General features: G+C 38.6%; 1 protein-coding gene across 6 annotated transcripts in view; it reads left to right on the top strand.

The window, feature by feature from the left end:
• Positions 1–13,096, top strand: part of abl2 (c-abl oncogene 2, non-receptor tyrosine kinase) — a 119,249-nt gene that overhangs the window by 83,320 nt on the left and 22,833 nt on the right. For all 6 annotated transcript variants that reach the window (XR_007263061.1, XR_007263060.1, XR_007263063.1 and 3 more), the window contains exons 3-10: positions 1,266–1,561; positions 5,410–5,682; positions 8,594–8,678; positions 9,603–9,780; positions 10,035–10,219; positions 11,102–11,254; positions 11,755–11,844; positions 12,870–13,031. Coding sequence is in view for 2 of the 6 variants with exons in the window: in XM_048602034.1 (XP_048457991.1) it covers positions 1,266–1,561; positions 5,410–5,682; positions 8,594–8,678; positions 9,603–9,780; positions 10,035–10,219; positions 11,102–11,254; positions 11,755–11,844; positions 12,870–13,031 (1,422 nt within the window). In the remaining 4 variants the exon portion in view is untranslated. The remainder of the gene's footprint in view (positions 1–1,265; positions 1,562–5,409; positions 5,683–8,593; positions 8,679–9,602; positions 9,781–10,034; positions 10,220–11,101; positions 11,255–11,754; positions 11,845–12,869; positions 13,032–13,096) is intronic.

The raw sequence follows: 13,096 nt of genomic DNA on the forward strand, positions 1-13,096 counted from the left end.
TTCATCCAGCTCTACACCTTGTTATCTCAGATTCTCCAGCATCTGCAGTTCCTACTATCTCTTGCATATTGATGGAGGAGGTGTGATGATAGTATGGCTTTAAGAGGTGTGTTTTGTCCTGTTCTTTTTAATAGGGAGAGGTTGAGACAAAGGTATGGAGCAAGTCTGTTCCAAGCCAATAAAGCAATCAGCTTGTGAGGCCTTATGTTTTTCTTAAAGTTGGTACAATAGAAGCAGCATGAAGGGCTGGGGTCACTCTCCCACAGAACCAGGAATTTAGTTTGACTTTAATCAGTTGCTGGGGTTTGGAAGCTGCTGTACATCTCTCCCTTCTACAACAAAAGGCTTGGGTTCTCTCTCTCTCTCTCCCTCTCAGACTCAGAATTTTCTCTTAATGTTCTTTCCTGTTAGACTGGAGAAACATTGAATGTGAGACAAACTGTTTTATTGAATTTGCGTCTGCCGAGGGTGTATTTATGGGATGTTGCTATCTTGGAACAGTTAATCACTTGCAGTTAACATTATTATTACCTTGTTAAGTATTTCAATAGCGTTAGAGTTAAGCTATTTTCTTATTTTGTCTGTATTTTAACTATAGTGTAAGAATAAAGTGTGTTTTGCTTCAAGCCTGATAGTTTGACCAATCGAATTGCATTTGGAAACACAAAGCCTTACACTTGCCTTTTAAAAATAAGAAAAAGTTGAGGTGTAGGCTATCTTCTTAATATATGTTGAGGGGGTTTGGTCTGATCCATAACAGAGGGATGTCCTGATTCTTAGCTCTGCTTTGTTTGCAACCTACATTAGGTTAATGCATTGCTATTGGATCTGGCGTAATCCCAGACCAAATTGAGATGGGAACTGGAGTGTGTATTGAAACCCTTCAGAGCTCTGCCTGGGTTCCAATTATTCCTTGCACACCAGTTGCTTATCTTAAATGCCAATTAGTTGGGTGTTAGAAGGAAGCAACTTAGTCTGCCCAAAGAGCTGATCAAACAATTTCCCAAGTGTCAGCCAAAATTGAAGACACCATTTTCTGCTGCTGTATGGGAGGGACTGATAGTTAAATGGAATGTGGAAGTTTGGAAAAGGGTCCAGTTACGAGCTTATTGTCTTCCATCTTTGATTTTCATTATTATTTAACATAATTCGAATTGATTTTTTGCTTTCTTTCACTGACTTAAGATTCATTGAGAAACAAAACAAAAAACTTCTGTTTTGCAAAACTATCAGAATTTTTGACCAGGGTTCTGCTGATTCAACAGGTGAAAAGCTGCGTGTGCTATGCTATAATCAGAATGGTGAATGGTGTGAGGTGCGTTCGAAGAACGGGCAGGGATGGGTTCCCAGCAATTATATCACACCGGTAAATAGTCTGGAAAAGCACTCCTGGTACCATGGCCCTGTCTCACGTAGTGCAGCAGAGTACCTACTTAGCAGTCTTATCAACGGCAGCTTTCTTGTTCGGGAAAGTGAGAGCAGTCCAGGACAACTTTCGATATCCCTCCGCTATGAAGGTCGGGTTTACCACTACAGAATCAATACAACACATGATGCCAAGGTAAGGAGAAACTATCTTGTCTATACCTTCTCTCTGCTTTTATTTTTTAAGCTCTTTGACTTCAGACAACACGCACTCTAGCCATCTGGAAGAGGCAAAGTTAAAATACTGGATTATACTATAACAAAGACATTAGAAGGTTTTAAAGGATTGATCAGACTGAAAAAAATGTCATGACTGGCTTTTTATTTGGACACTTGTAATTTGCAAAACCACCCTCAAAAATGAGTGCTTTTGTTCAATTTTTATATGCTAAGAATGTTTTCATGCCTCTCTGAAACCAAGGCTGATCAGATTACTAAAGAAACTTCTATAACCCAAATCAGGGCAAGAAGAAGTGACAAAGCAGTACTTCTAAGACATTAAAAAAGGTGGGCACTCCCTAAGTTATATACATGTGCCCAAAAGATAAGTGTTCTATCACATTTATGTTACAGATTACTGCCCTGAATTGGCTTATGGAAACATCTCAATTGTTGTTAAAATTGCTTGGTTTACATGCAAGGCAGACTATTTCAGTCATTCTTGGTTAAACTGACCACCAGTTTTACATCAAAACAGTTGATAATGCACCTTTTGTATAGGCCATTGCTTCAAATTCACAGTTGGTTTTGTATTGCCTTGGGGGTGACACTTCTTCCTGCAGAGGTAAGTTGAAACCATGCAAAAGCAATATGTTGCAGATTTGAGAAAACTGAAATGAAAACAGAAAATTTTAATGTTGAGCAGACCTGGCATCATTTGTTCAGAGAAAAACAGTTCATGGTTCAGGTCAATAGCCTTGTAAACCATGTGTACTTCCTTCAGATTGCTGCCTTCATACAGAATTTGGAATTGCTGTTCGCAGCAAACGTTTTAGTATAAATGCAATAAATTGCTGTGTTGCCTTTTGCTCAACTAGCCCAAATCATTCAAACAAAACTGTAGCTTTGGCAAGTATTTCGTTTTGTTTTTCTTAATTTGCGGCCATAGATTTGTGAGGCTTTCATCCTGGAAAACTAGCTGTGTGAAGTTGATTTAGCTGAACCAAGGAGAGATGGAAGTGGGTAAGATGAGCCAGAAGGAACTTGAGACAGCTATGGAAAACTGGGAACTAACCCAATTTTAATTGCTCAATAGCAGCTTGCATACCAATTGGAATGATGGTGAGTCATTAGTGTGCTATGTTAAGTAAAAAAGAGCTTCACAAACAGAAGGTATCATTGTGTTGTGTGCATTTGTTCCACCCAGATACTGTTGCTAATGAAGATCACCTGGTACCTGCTGTACCAATAGTCGTCATTTTGAAGTCATTTCATTATTGACGTTATTTGCAGTTCATGTAGGAATTGGTACACTCCTATATATCTGTATTGAATCTGTTCAGACATGGTATGGCACAAAAACAAAGCTGCTGGAAAAGTTCAGCAGGTCTGGCAGCATCTGTGAAGGAGAAAACAGAGTTAACATTTCGGGTCCGGTGACCCTTCCTCAGAACTGCTGAGCTTTTCCAGCAACTTTGTTTTTGTTCCTGATTTATAGCATCCACAGTTCTTCTTTTGGTTTTTATATAGTATGACACAAATCTGGAGCAGGTGGAACTTGAACCCAGATCTCCTGGTCCAGAGGTAGAAATACTACCAATGTGCCATAAGAGCCCCAGGTAGACTACATATCGTTGCTTTAAAAAAAGTAAATCAGAACAGAGTTATTAATCAACATATTTTGATCTGCTTCATAAGGCAAATGATGTAAACCAATTTAATATGTGATCTTATCTCAGCACATTGCTGTGTTGTAGGTAACAAGTTGCAAGTTTTCAGAATATTAATAAAAGATCTCTATATTATCAGTGATGCCATTTTCAGGTGAGATACTAAATTGTCGTTTTTGCTCATTGCGCTTGCTATAATGATCCCACTTTTGAAGAGCTAGGGAATTCTGTACTTCACCATTGAGTTTGGAACCAATTAGCAGTTGGTGGGATAAATGAGGTGGAGAGGATGGGTGTGGTATAGTTGGGTGGGTGAGGTGCTAGTTGGACATTTAGTTTCGTGGGGGTACCTGGTTGATCAGGGAGAAGGGTGTGGGGGTAATCAATTGATCAGCTGGAAGCCTACTTGCAGTTGGGTCGTTGAGGGAATCACAGTTCAGAAGTCACCCAAAGGGTGGTAGGGATCTGGAACTCACTGCCTGTAAGGCTGGTAGAGGCAAAAAGCCTCATAACATTTAAGAAATATTTAGATGTAGATGTGCAGTGCCAAGGCAAACAAGGCTATGGACCAAGTGCTGGAAATTGGGATTAGAATAATTAGATGGCTGTTATTCGTGCCTTTATTTATGCTGTAAATTTCTATGACTCCATTCTGCCAGATTTCCTTCCTCAGGGAAGGAATAAGTCATTGCCTATGAAGCGCTTTGAAATGCGCTCAGAAAATAAATAGAGAGACAATTCCATCGCCATGAAAATAAATTTTAAAACAAACATTTCCTCTCTGTTCATCTTGTATTGCATGCCGCAACTGGTCCTCCTTGCGACTGGCAAGACAGATTATGCTTGATCTCATCATCATTATTTGTAACTATTTGCAGTCCCCTTTTGTGACTAATGATGGAGTTTTGGCAAAGAAATTTTTCAGCAAGCCTTCCGGATGTTCTCTGTGCTAAGTATTACTGGAATTAAGCCCATGAGTCTCAATCATGTGGTCACATCTTGAAAACTGAAGGGATCACTTTCTTCAATTAATCTTCAATGACTAATCAAGCTCATGTTCAGAAAATGAAACTGTTAAATCCTTGTTCGCCAGGAGGAGAAAAAAAGAGTTTGACATGATGGGTGAATGCACATCTCTGGTTGAGAATCAGTTTCTGCAGATCAATATATGTTGAATTGAAGTTGTATAGCATAATGCAGTCCAGCAGATCATCAAAATCTAGCTCCCACGTCTTCCTCCTAGCCCTATTTTCATCTCCTTCTGGTTTAATTGTCCAACATAGTTCTCAGGTAAAACAATTTCTGTTTGCACGTTTTGTGAAATGGTAGTATCTGACTTAGTATTATCTAAATCGTTTATTCAGTTTTGAACGTAGAACACTGTATATTTTTGTCCCCTTCCCCTGAATTAACCATAAATGAGGTTGATTTCTATGTGAAACAATAACTTAGGTCAAAGTGAATGTCTGTTCTTAAATTGACAGTGATGATTGGTGATCTTTTAGTTTTGATGAAAGGCATTAAACCTCCATTGGTTAGGTGGTGGACAGTGGTTGAGTTGTTGTGCCTGTAATTGGTTTGTGCTTTAGTTTTAAGAGTGCTAAGCCCTTTGACTTTGCAACTTTGGCATGAGATGGCATGATCCGATGAGCAACTTAATAGAAAATGTGTTTAGGAAGTTGCATGCATCTATTTGAATTAATATATATTTACCGCTATCCTGAGTTACATTTTCTCCAGTGTGCCTAGCAATGTTTTCTTTCCTATTTGATGTTTTTCTTTCTCTTCATTGATTTTCTCCTGTTTTGGTTTTTATGGCTCAGTTACTCACCGAGCTGTGCGTACGAAGGATAGAAGAAAGGCGATGAGGGTAATATAATGTAAAAAATGTGTCCTAAATTGTAGAGGAAACCATCTCCCAAACAGGAATAAAATAGAGTAACTGACTTTTTAAAGTTTAAAAATTGCATTCAGAATGACCTTTCTATATTAACATTTACTATCTTATTTCATCCAAGTATGCAGTGCATCTAGACACAGCCTGAAATGTTGTTTTTGCTGTCACGTGAAGGGGGAAAGGGCTGCTGTTTGTTTTATCTACTTTGCTACTTGTGAGAAAGCCAATACGACAAGTAGGTATGTTTTCTTTCCACAGGTGTACGTGACAGCAGAGAGCCGGTTTAACACTTTGGCAGAGCTAGTTCATCACCATTCCACTGTGGCTGACGGACTGGTCACAACCCTGCACTACCCTGCTCCAAAATGCAACAAACCCACTGTTTACGGAGTTTCTCCCATACATGACAAGTGGGAGATGGAACGCACTGACATCACAATGAAGCACAAGCTGGGTGGAGGGCAGTATGGGGAGGTGTACGTTGGAGTCTGGAAGAAATATAGTCTTACTGTTGCTGTAAAAACACTGAAGGTATTATATTAGACCATATTTGAGTAGAATTTTACAGGCAAGGGTGTGCTGTGATACAGATTTGTTAGCAGTCCCTTTGGCAACATATAACCTCCAACTTGTATTTGTCCAACTTCCAGACATCTCCTTTTTGTGAAAGTAAATAAATTGAACTGGAGAAATTAATTTTCTCATGTCTTTCTGTGCAAATGTAAAGTTGGTTAGAGGTACCAAAGTCCCCTGTTATGATTTGAAGACGTTTTTCAGAAATCATATGCAACTCCAAAATATCTAATGAATTATTATACCAGTTTGATGTATATTAGAAGGGAATTATGGCTTGAGTTTCCAAGAGCTTATGGTCAGCAGATACAGCAGTCTATTTTGACTAAAATATATTTGCTTTCAATGAAGACTTGAAGACTGTTCTTCATTGCTGGTTTTGGATATTTGGAGAATAACTCTGATATAAAATGCGTTATCCAGTTCAAGATGCAGGCTGATCAACTGAATTAATAATGCATTTATGCATATTTTTAAAAACTAAATGCAGACAACCTAGATGTTTGTCATTATTCAGGACAACAGGAGGTAGTTTGCAGCCCTTGTTTCCATACACATTTGAGTTCCTGGTCTTGACAATGGACAACTTCAGTGCCATATGGAAGGTGGGAACATAGTGGAAGGGATGAAGGGAGAATGAGGAAGTGGCAGCTCCAGTACATGCACTTAGGGGTGGTTACAGTGCAATATTATTAACAAAGGACTGGAATGCAGTTTCAAATCTGTCTCCCAAAAGATAATGTGATGTTGAAACCGGAAAAGATGAGAATCAGGTAGAGATTGGAGGGTGAGAGGTTTAGCAAGATTGCTTGTGTTTATTCAAAAAAAGAAGTACATTGTTGATCTTTATGGTTTAATTTGAATAAAGGGCAAATATTTAGTTTGTTTTTTTGAATGTCTTATCTATAGGATATTCCTTTTCTAGAATCCATTTGCTTTCTTACAGACTACGTTCATGGAATCATAGAATCCCTACAGTGTGAAAACCATTCAGCCTATCGAGTCCATACCAACCCTCCGAAGAGCATCCCACCCAGACCCTGCCCTACCCTCCCTGCATTTCCCACCCTAGACACCATGGGCAATTTAGCATAGCCATCCACCTAACCTGCACATCTTTGGACTGTGTGAAGAAACCGGAGCACCCAAAGGAAACCCACGCAGACACGGGGAGAATGTGCAAACTCCACACAGACAGTCTCCCAAGGGTGGAATCAAACCCAGGACTCTGGCACTGTGAGGCAGCAGTGCTAACCACCGTGCCGCCCATCTCAATTTTTATTTAAGCTGTACAGTTAGAAAATTAGAAATTTCTAATTACTGATAAACAAGGCCTCCAATTTTTGCAAAAAAGTTTATTTTTGGTGTTCATTTCTGTTTTGATTCTTTCTAATAAGTAATTCAATTAATTGTAATAACGCTTGTTTATGGAAAGTGTTATGGCTCCATCCAGTGGTCATTCCAACTCAATTCCAATCTTGAGGACCATAAGATTAGAAGAATAAGGAGAGTTGGTCTTGAGATGAATCCCATACAAAATCCTTGTGTTACTTTGAGAATTATGATTCCTGTTAATTAATATTGTTAGCATGGGCTTTATTCTTGACACAGTCAGCTTCAGCAACTTGAAGGAATTTGCATTTTAAATTCGGTCCATGACATTCAAGACACGGTTTGTGGTATTTAAATTGTCGAACTGGTGCAGCTGTAAGTTGCTATTTAAACCCCATGTTCAATACCTAGTGTTATTCATCTAGCTCTGATTTCGGAGTGTGCAAAATATGTTGAGAGTAGTCTCTATATCAGACCAACAATTCCAGAGATACTCCAGAAAGGTATCAGCCAAGTTGACTTCTACATAACATCATCCGTCTGAGGGTTGGTTGGATCCAATAGGATGAGTGTCCTCCTTCCATACTGGAGGGATTCTATGATCTGGGCATCAGCTTTGTGTTTGCTCACCCATACCCATTTCAAACCTTATGCCTCTACATCAAATTAAAGGAATGAAATGCTTTAGCAATCATATGTCACTGCCACCTGGCACCGGAGAAGTCCAAATGGGTAATAAAACACTTTGAATCACTTTACGCAGGAATGCAAGGATATTGCAAACAAAGTCTAATAGGAAGTAGAGAATGTTTCTGAGCTTTAGGGAGTGAGAGTGCCCTTATGTATGAAGACAATGTTTCACAGCTAAATTTTATCGCCTTTGTCCTAGCGCTAAAGTAACGATGGCATAAAATCTACCAATATTAGGTATGTGGATGTCTTTAGTGAATAGAATGTAATTTAGCAAAAGAATACAAGCATCAAACAAATCTCATAGAGAAAGTATGATCTTATTGCTCTGCCTGTGACTTCAAATGGAAGGCATGAAGGGAATCTGGACATAGGATACAGAAGACAAGTAATAGAGCCTACTGTCTCTCAGTCCTGTTTCTGCTTTAATTGGTTGCCCAGTAGTACTGGGGGAAGTTAGTGCACAATATGATTTGGAAGAGTAGACGATGCAGATTGGTCAGCCCAGGTTAATAGCTGTGATGTGTACGTGACTTGCAGATTATCTAGCTGATCATTTTGCCAAAGTTAATGTAGGACACAATTTATCCAGTCCGTATTCTTTCCTAGGATTAATACTTGGTGCACAAAAGCCCAAGAATCTACGAAAGAATACTTTTTTAGAAAAAAAAATCAAAGAAGTTGCTTTAAAACAAAGTAATGATAAGCATTTGAGTTGTTGAAATGTGCCTGTGTATTTGGAATCAATAGATTCCACATTATCTTCAGCATATCAGTGCCAAGTAAGAATAGTTCATCAGTAGATGTATTACGGATTTCAACTGATTGTCTCTTTCTTCCCAAAAAGGAGGACACAATGGAGGTAGAAGAATTCCTGAAGGAAGCTGCTGTAATGAAAGAAATTAAACATCCAAACTTGGTTCAACTACTAGGCAAGTGTTTCTGGAATCTGTTGTATTGTAATGAGAGCAAGTCTTGTGTTGACTGTAGTGCAATCTACCACTTGACTTAATATTTCTTAGATTCGGGCCTCGACCTTCTTTAGAAAACCCGAAACGCCAGCCTTCCTGCTCCTCTGATGCTGCTTGGCCTGCTGTGTCCATCCAGATCTACACCTTGTTATCTCTGAATTGAGAGTGCAGTGTGTTTGATGGAATGAGTTCTCATGTCTTCCACTTATGCTGCATGTTAAATGTTTAGGTTTGCAAATATTTCAAGCAAGATCTCTTCATGGTTAGAAGCAGTGAGAGTACAAATGGAGCCTTTGAGATTGGGATGGAATATTCCAGTCTTGAACATTCTCTCCCAAGTGTCAGTCTTGGTAGCATTGAACCAGAAGGTTGAAAATTTGAGTCCTGCCCAAATCTTGAGCACTTAATCTAGGATAACATTTGAGTGCAGAGCCTTGGAAAGGCTGAACTCTGAAATGCTGTCTTTTTAACCAGACATTAGACCAAGACCCCCTCAATCCTTTTGGGTGGATTTAAATTATCCCATAACCTTATGTGAAGCAAATCAGTAGACCCCAAATATCTTGGCCTCAACTGCTATGCTCAAAATCATGTTATGAGATTGTTATTTTGTTGCGATTTGTGAGACTTTGTTGTATGAAAATTGGTTGTTGCATTTCCTGTTTTGCATTTATGACTAAATTCCAAAACACATTTAATTGGCTATGAAAATTGTTGTAGAAGGGCAAGTTATGAAAATTATTTGAAGATGGGTTTCAGGAAAATTGTGGACTGTGCACACAAACTGGTGCTGAATAAAAACAAGATTGTTTTGGTTACTGTTTGATTGTGGAGTGTATGTGCTTCGGTTATTGATGGATCTAACATGGGGTCTGTTGCCTTCAGGTGTTTGTACTTTGGAGCCACCGTTTTACATTGTCACTGAGTACATGCCCCATGGAAATTTGCTGGATTACCTGCGTGAATGCCACAAGGAAGAGGTGAATGCTGTTGTGCTGTTGTACATGGCCACGCAAATCTCTTCTGCTATGGAATACCTCGAGAAAAAGAATTTCATTCACAGGTCAGGCACTTTAAAGAATGCAAAGCATAGATTTAGAATAGGACTGAAATTATTTGATTGAGTCTATCCCAAATATGTTGGCATGATGGATTTATTATGAACATGTATAAAGGTAATTCTAAAAATATCAGAAAATTCATTAAAAAGGTTAATCATTAATTTTAGGTTATAGATACTATTTGTTCTACCACTGAATTACTTATACAAATATTGTGTGGACATTTTGTCACATAGCTTCTGGTTCTTCATTCCAGAGACCTGGCTGCTCGTAACTGCTTGGTTGGTGAGAATCACATGGTGAAAGTTGCAGACTTTGGTTTAAGCAGGTTAATGACCGGTGATACCTACACTGCCCATGCTGGAGCTAAATTCCCAATTAAATGGACTGCACCTGAAAGCCTTGCCTACAATACCTTCTCAATAAAATCTGATGTGTGGGGTATGTACAAGGATGTAACAAATATTAGACTGAATAACAAAACTCAGTATCAATAATCAGAACTGAGCTCAAATTTTTCTTTCATCTTTGGACTTAATATCCAAACAGTTTTTGTTTTTTTTTTGGTGGTATGGTGCATAGAAAGCAACTTTTTAAAATAATTCTTGAATTCTGCATGTCTCAGTCTACCAAATTCTCCACTCTTGAAAAAGTATATCACCATTGTATGGTTTTATTTTTGATGTAGAATGTGGTTCTGCTGTAAAAGAATGGCAGATAGTAAAATCCTGTAGTCTATTTAGCCAATGTTTTTTATTTTTTTTAAATCATTCATGGGATGTGTGTGTCACTGGCTAGGCCTTCTTTTGTTGCTCATACCTAATTGTCTTCATGAACCTGCTGATGAACTACCTCCTTGAATTGCTACAGTACCTGTGGAGGTCAGGTATAATTGATGTTTGACATGTTTTGTGGTCAATTTATGTCTTAACTTTAGAATTAAGAATTTATTATGAAAATGTAAAAACAAAGAGAATATTTAAGACTTTGAAATGGAAAATGAATTGCCTGTGCACTACCTTGTTGAACAATTTTCTCTCACTATCCGAGATTCACCTAAAGACCAGATTTGGACAGTGCTACAAGAAATAAGTTAGTGTATTAAAATATTGAGAATTAATTCAAAGTCTCAGTTGTTAAATGGCTAATTTTGTTCTAATTGAATATTATTTCTTACCTGAAGAAATGTGTAGTGTTTGTAAGGTATTGAATATCATAAGTGTTTGCATTATCAGTGAATGTAGCTCACTGTTCCAAGTGTTAATGTGGTATATTGGAAAGTTTTGACGTTTATCAAATTTCTTGTTTTAAATTTCCTTCCAGCATTTGGAGTGCTTCTGTGGGAAATTGCCACATATGGGATGTCTCCATACCCAGGAATTGATCTATCTCAGGTCTATGATTTACTTGAGAAAGGATACAGAATGGAGCAACCTGAGGGCTGTCCACCCAAAGTCTATGAACTGATGAGATCATGTAAGTAAACAAAAAGTGCTAATTTTGACAATGGCTGCGATGGGTCTTTCTACAATCATAGTATGTGTTTATCAATACAAATATAATCAATAGAAATCACATTAGTCTCATTGGTCCAGATATTTATGGAATCACTAACAAGCCATTGTGAGTGAGTGATTCATACGGTTATTTGAATTCATCAAACTTTGGTTGTGTTTTAACGTTTATTGTATAGGATATTGTGACTTGGGTTTCCTGGTCATGCCAATGACAATTGTCCATCTTAAATTAATAGTTATAGGTTTCTATAGTTTATAGAATTCACTGATCATTCTGCAGCACTGTACAAATTCATTAAAGTTTAGAGCAGCATGACACAAAGTTGTGAACAGCACTTTCCAGTTTTCCTGCAGTCGCCATTGTTATTTATCATATTATGCAGTTAACTTTTAAAATGTATTACTGCATGTTCATGTGGAAAGATGGTATGAAGCTAAGCTGCATCAAATGTCACTTAGGTTGGCAGTGGAATCCTATGGAGCGTCCATCATTTGCTGAGATCCATCAGGCTTTTGAGACCATGTTCCATGACTCCAGTATTTCAGAAGGTAAAAGATGTCAATGAAGTTTAATGTTTTTCAGTAGCGTGCTTCTTATGGGACTCAATATGGTAATGAGTTTTTTGACATTCCAAGTACCAACTATCTTATTAATCTCTTGTTGGTGACATTAATGGATAGTACGTTAATCAATCTTAGTCCTAAATGTAACTTTCTAAATTCTGCAGCACAGCAGAAAGTGGCAAACTTATTGATTCTCAAAGAAAATGTAAATCAAAGTCAGTAATACCACCATCAGGCAACCAAACTCTTCCTGATTTTGGAATTGGCAATTTGTAAGCAGAATGTGAAGAATCTTAGAAGTGACAGCAGAATAACAGGCTGTCAGCCTGTACTCAGTGACTACACGTGCACATCTTTTTAAGGGCCTCTGAAAGTTCAAGGTGCCAAATTATTTTTCCAAATATCACATTAAAGCGAAATAAGATCAGATAAATAGAAGGAAAGAGTGCGTTATGACTTGCAGGCGACACGGTGGCTCATTGGTTAGCATTACAGCGCCAGGGTCCTGGGTTCGATTCCAGCCTTGGGCGACTCTGAGTGGAGTTTTCACATTCTCCCGATGTCTGTGTGTGTTTCCTCTGGGTGCTCCATTTTCCTCCCACAGTCCATAAATATGCAGGTTAGGTAGACTGGCCATGCTAAATTGCCCATAGTGTCCAGGGATTTGCAGGCTAGATGGATCAGCCATGGGGAATGCAGGGTTATGGGGGTGGAGGGTCGGTGAGTTAGGGGGATGCTCTTCGGAGGGTCGGTGTGAACTCAGTGGGCCAAATGACCTGCTTCCGCACTGCAGGGATTCTCTGATTCTATGACTGTGAAATCCTCCCAAGCTGTCCTTATACTTTGGCTGATAACATGTGCAACAACCTCCACTGTTTGTTTGCATGCTACCTCTCACTCTCTGTGTCTATGTTATACCTCTATCTCACTTTGATATCATTTTTTTTTAATAAGTTTTCAAGACCAAAACCAGGAATTCAAACTTGTTTGTGCTCCTTTTCCGCTGGCAGAAGTTGCAGAAGAGCTTGGAAAAACTGCTGCTTCAACTGTGATCACCCACCAGCTTCAATTACCCCTGCTCCCAACAAAAACCCGAACACTAAAGAAAAATGCTGAAAATAAAGAAAACATGGACATGGACCATCCTGCAATAGCTCATACCACAGTGCCAGGTACTTGTCCACCTTTTTGTTGCTGTCTGAATTTTCACTTCTTATGTTTATCTGTCTTAGTCCCT

The sequence above is a fragment of the Rhincodon typus genome, chromosome 10 (genome assembly GCF_021869965.1).
Source record: "Rhincodon typus isolate 14 chromosome 10, sRhiTyp1.1, whole genome shotgun sequence".
NCBI classification, from domain to species: domain Eukaryota; kingdom Metazoa; phylum Chordata; class Chondrichthyes; order Orectolobiformes; family Rhincodontidae; genus Rhincodon; species Rhincodon typus.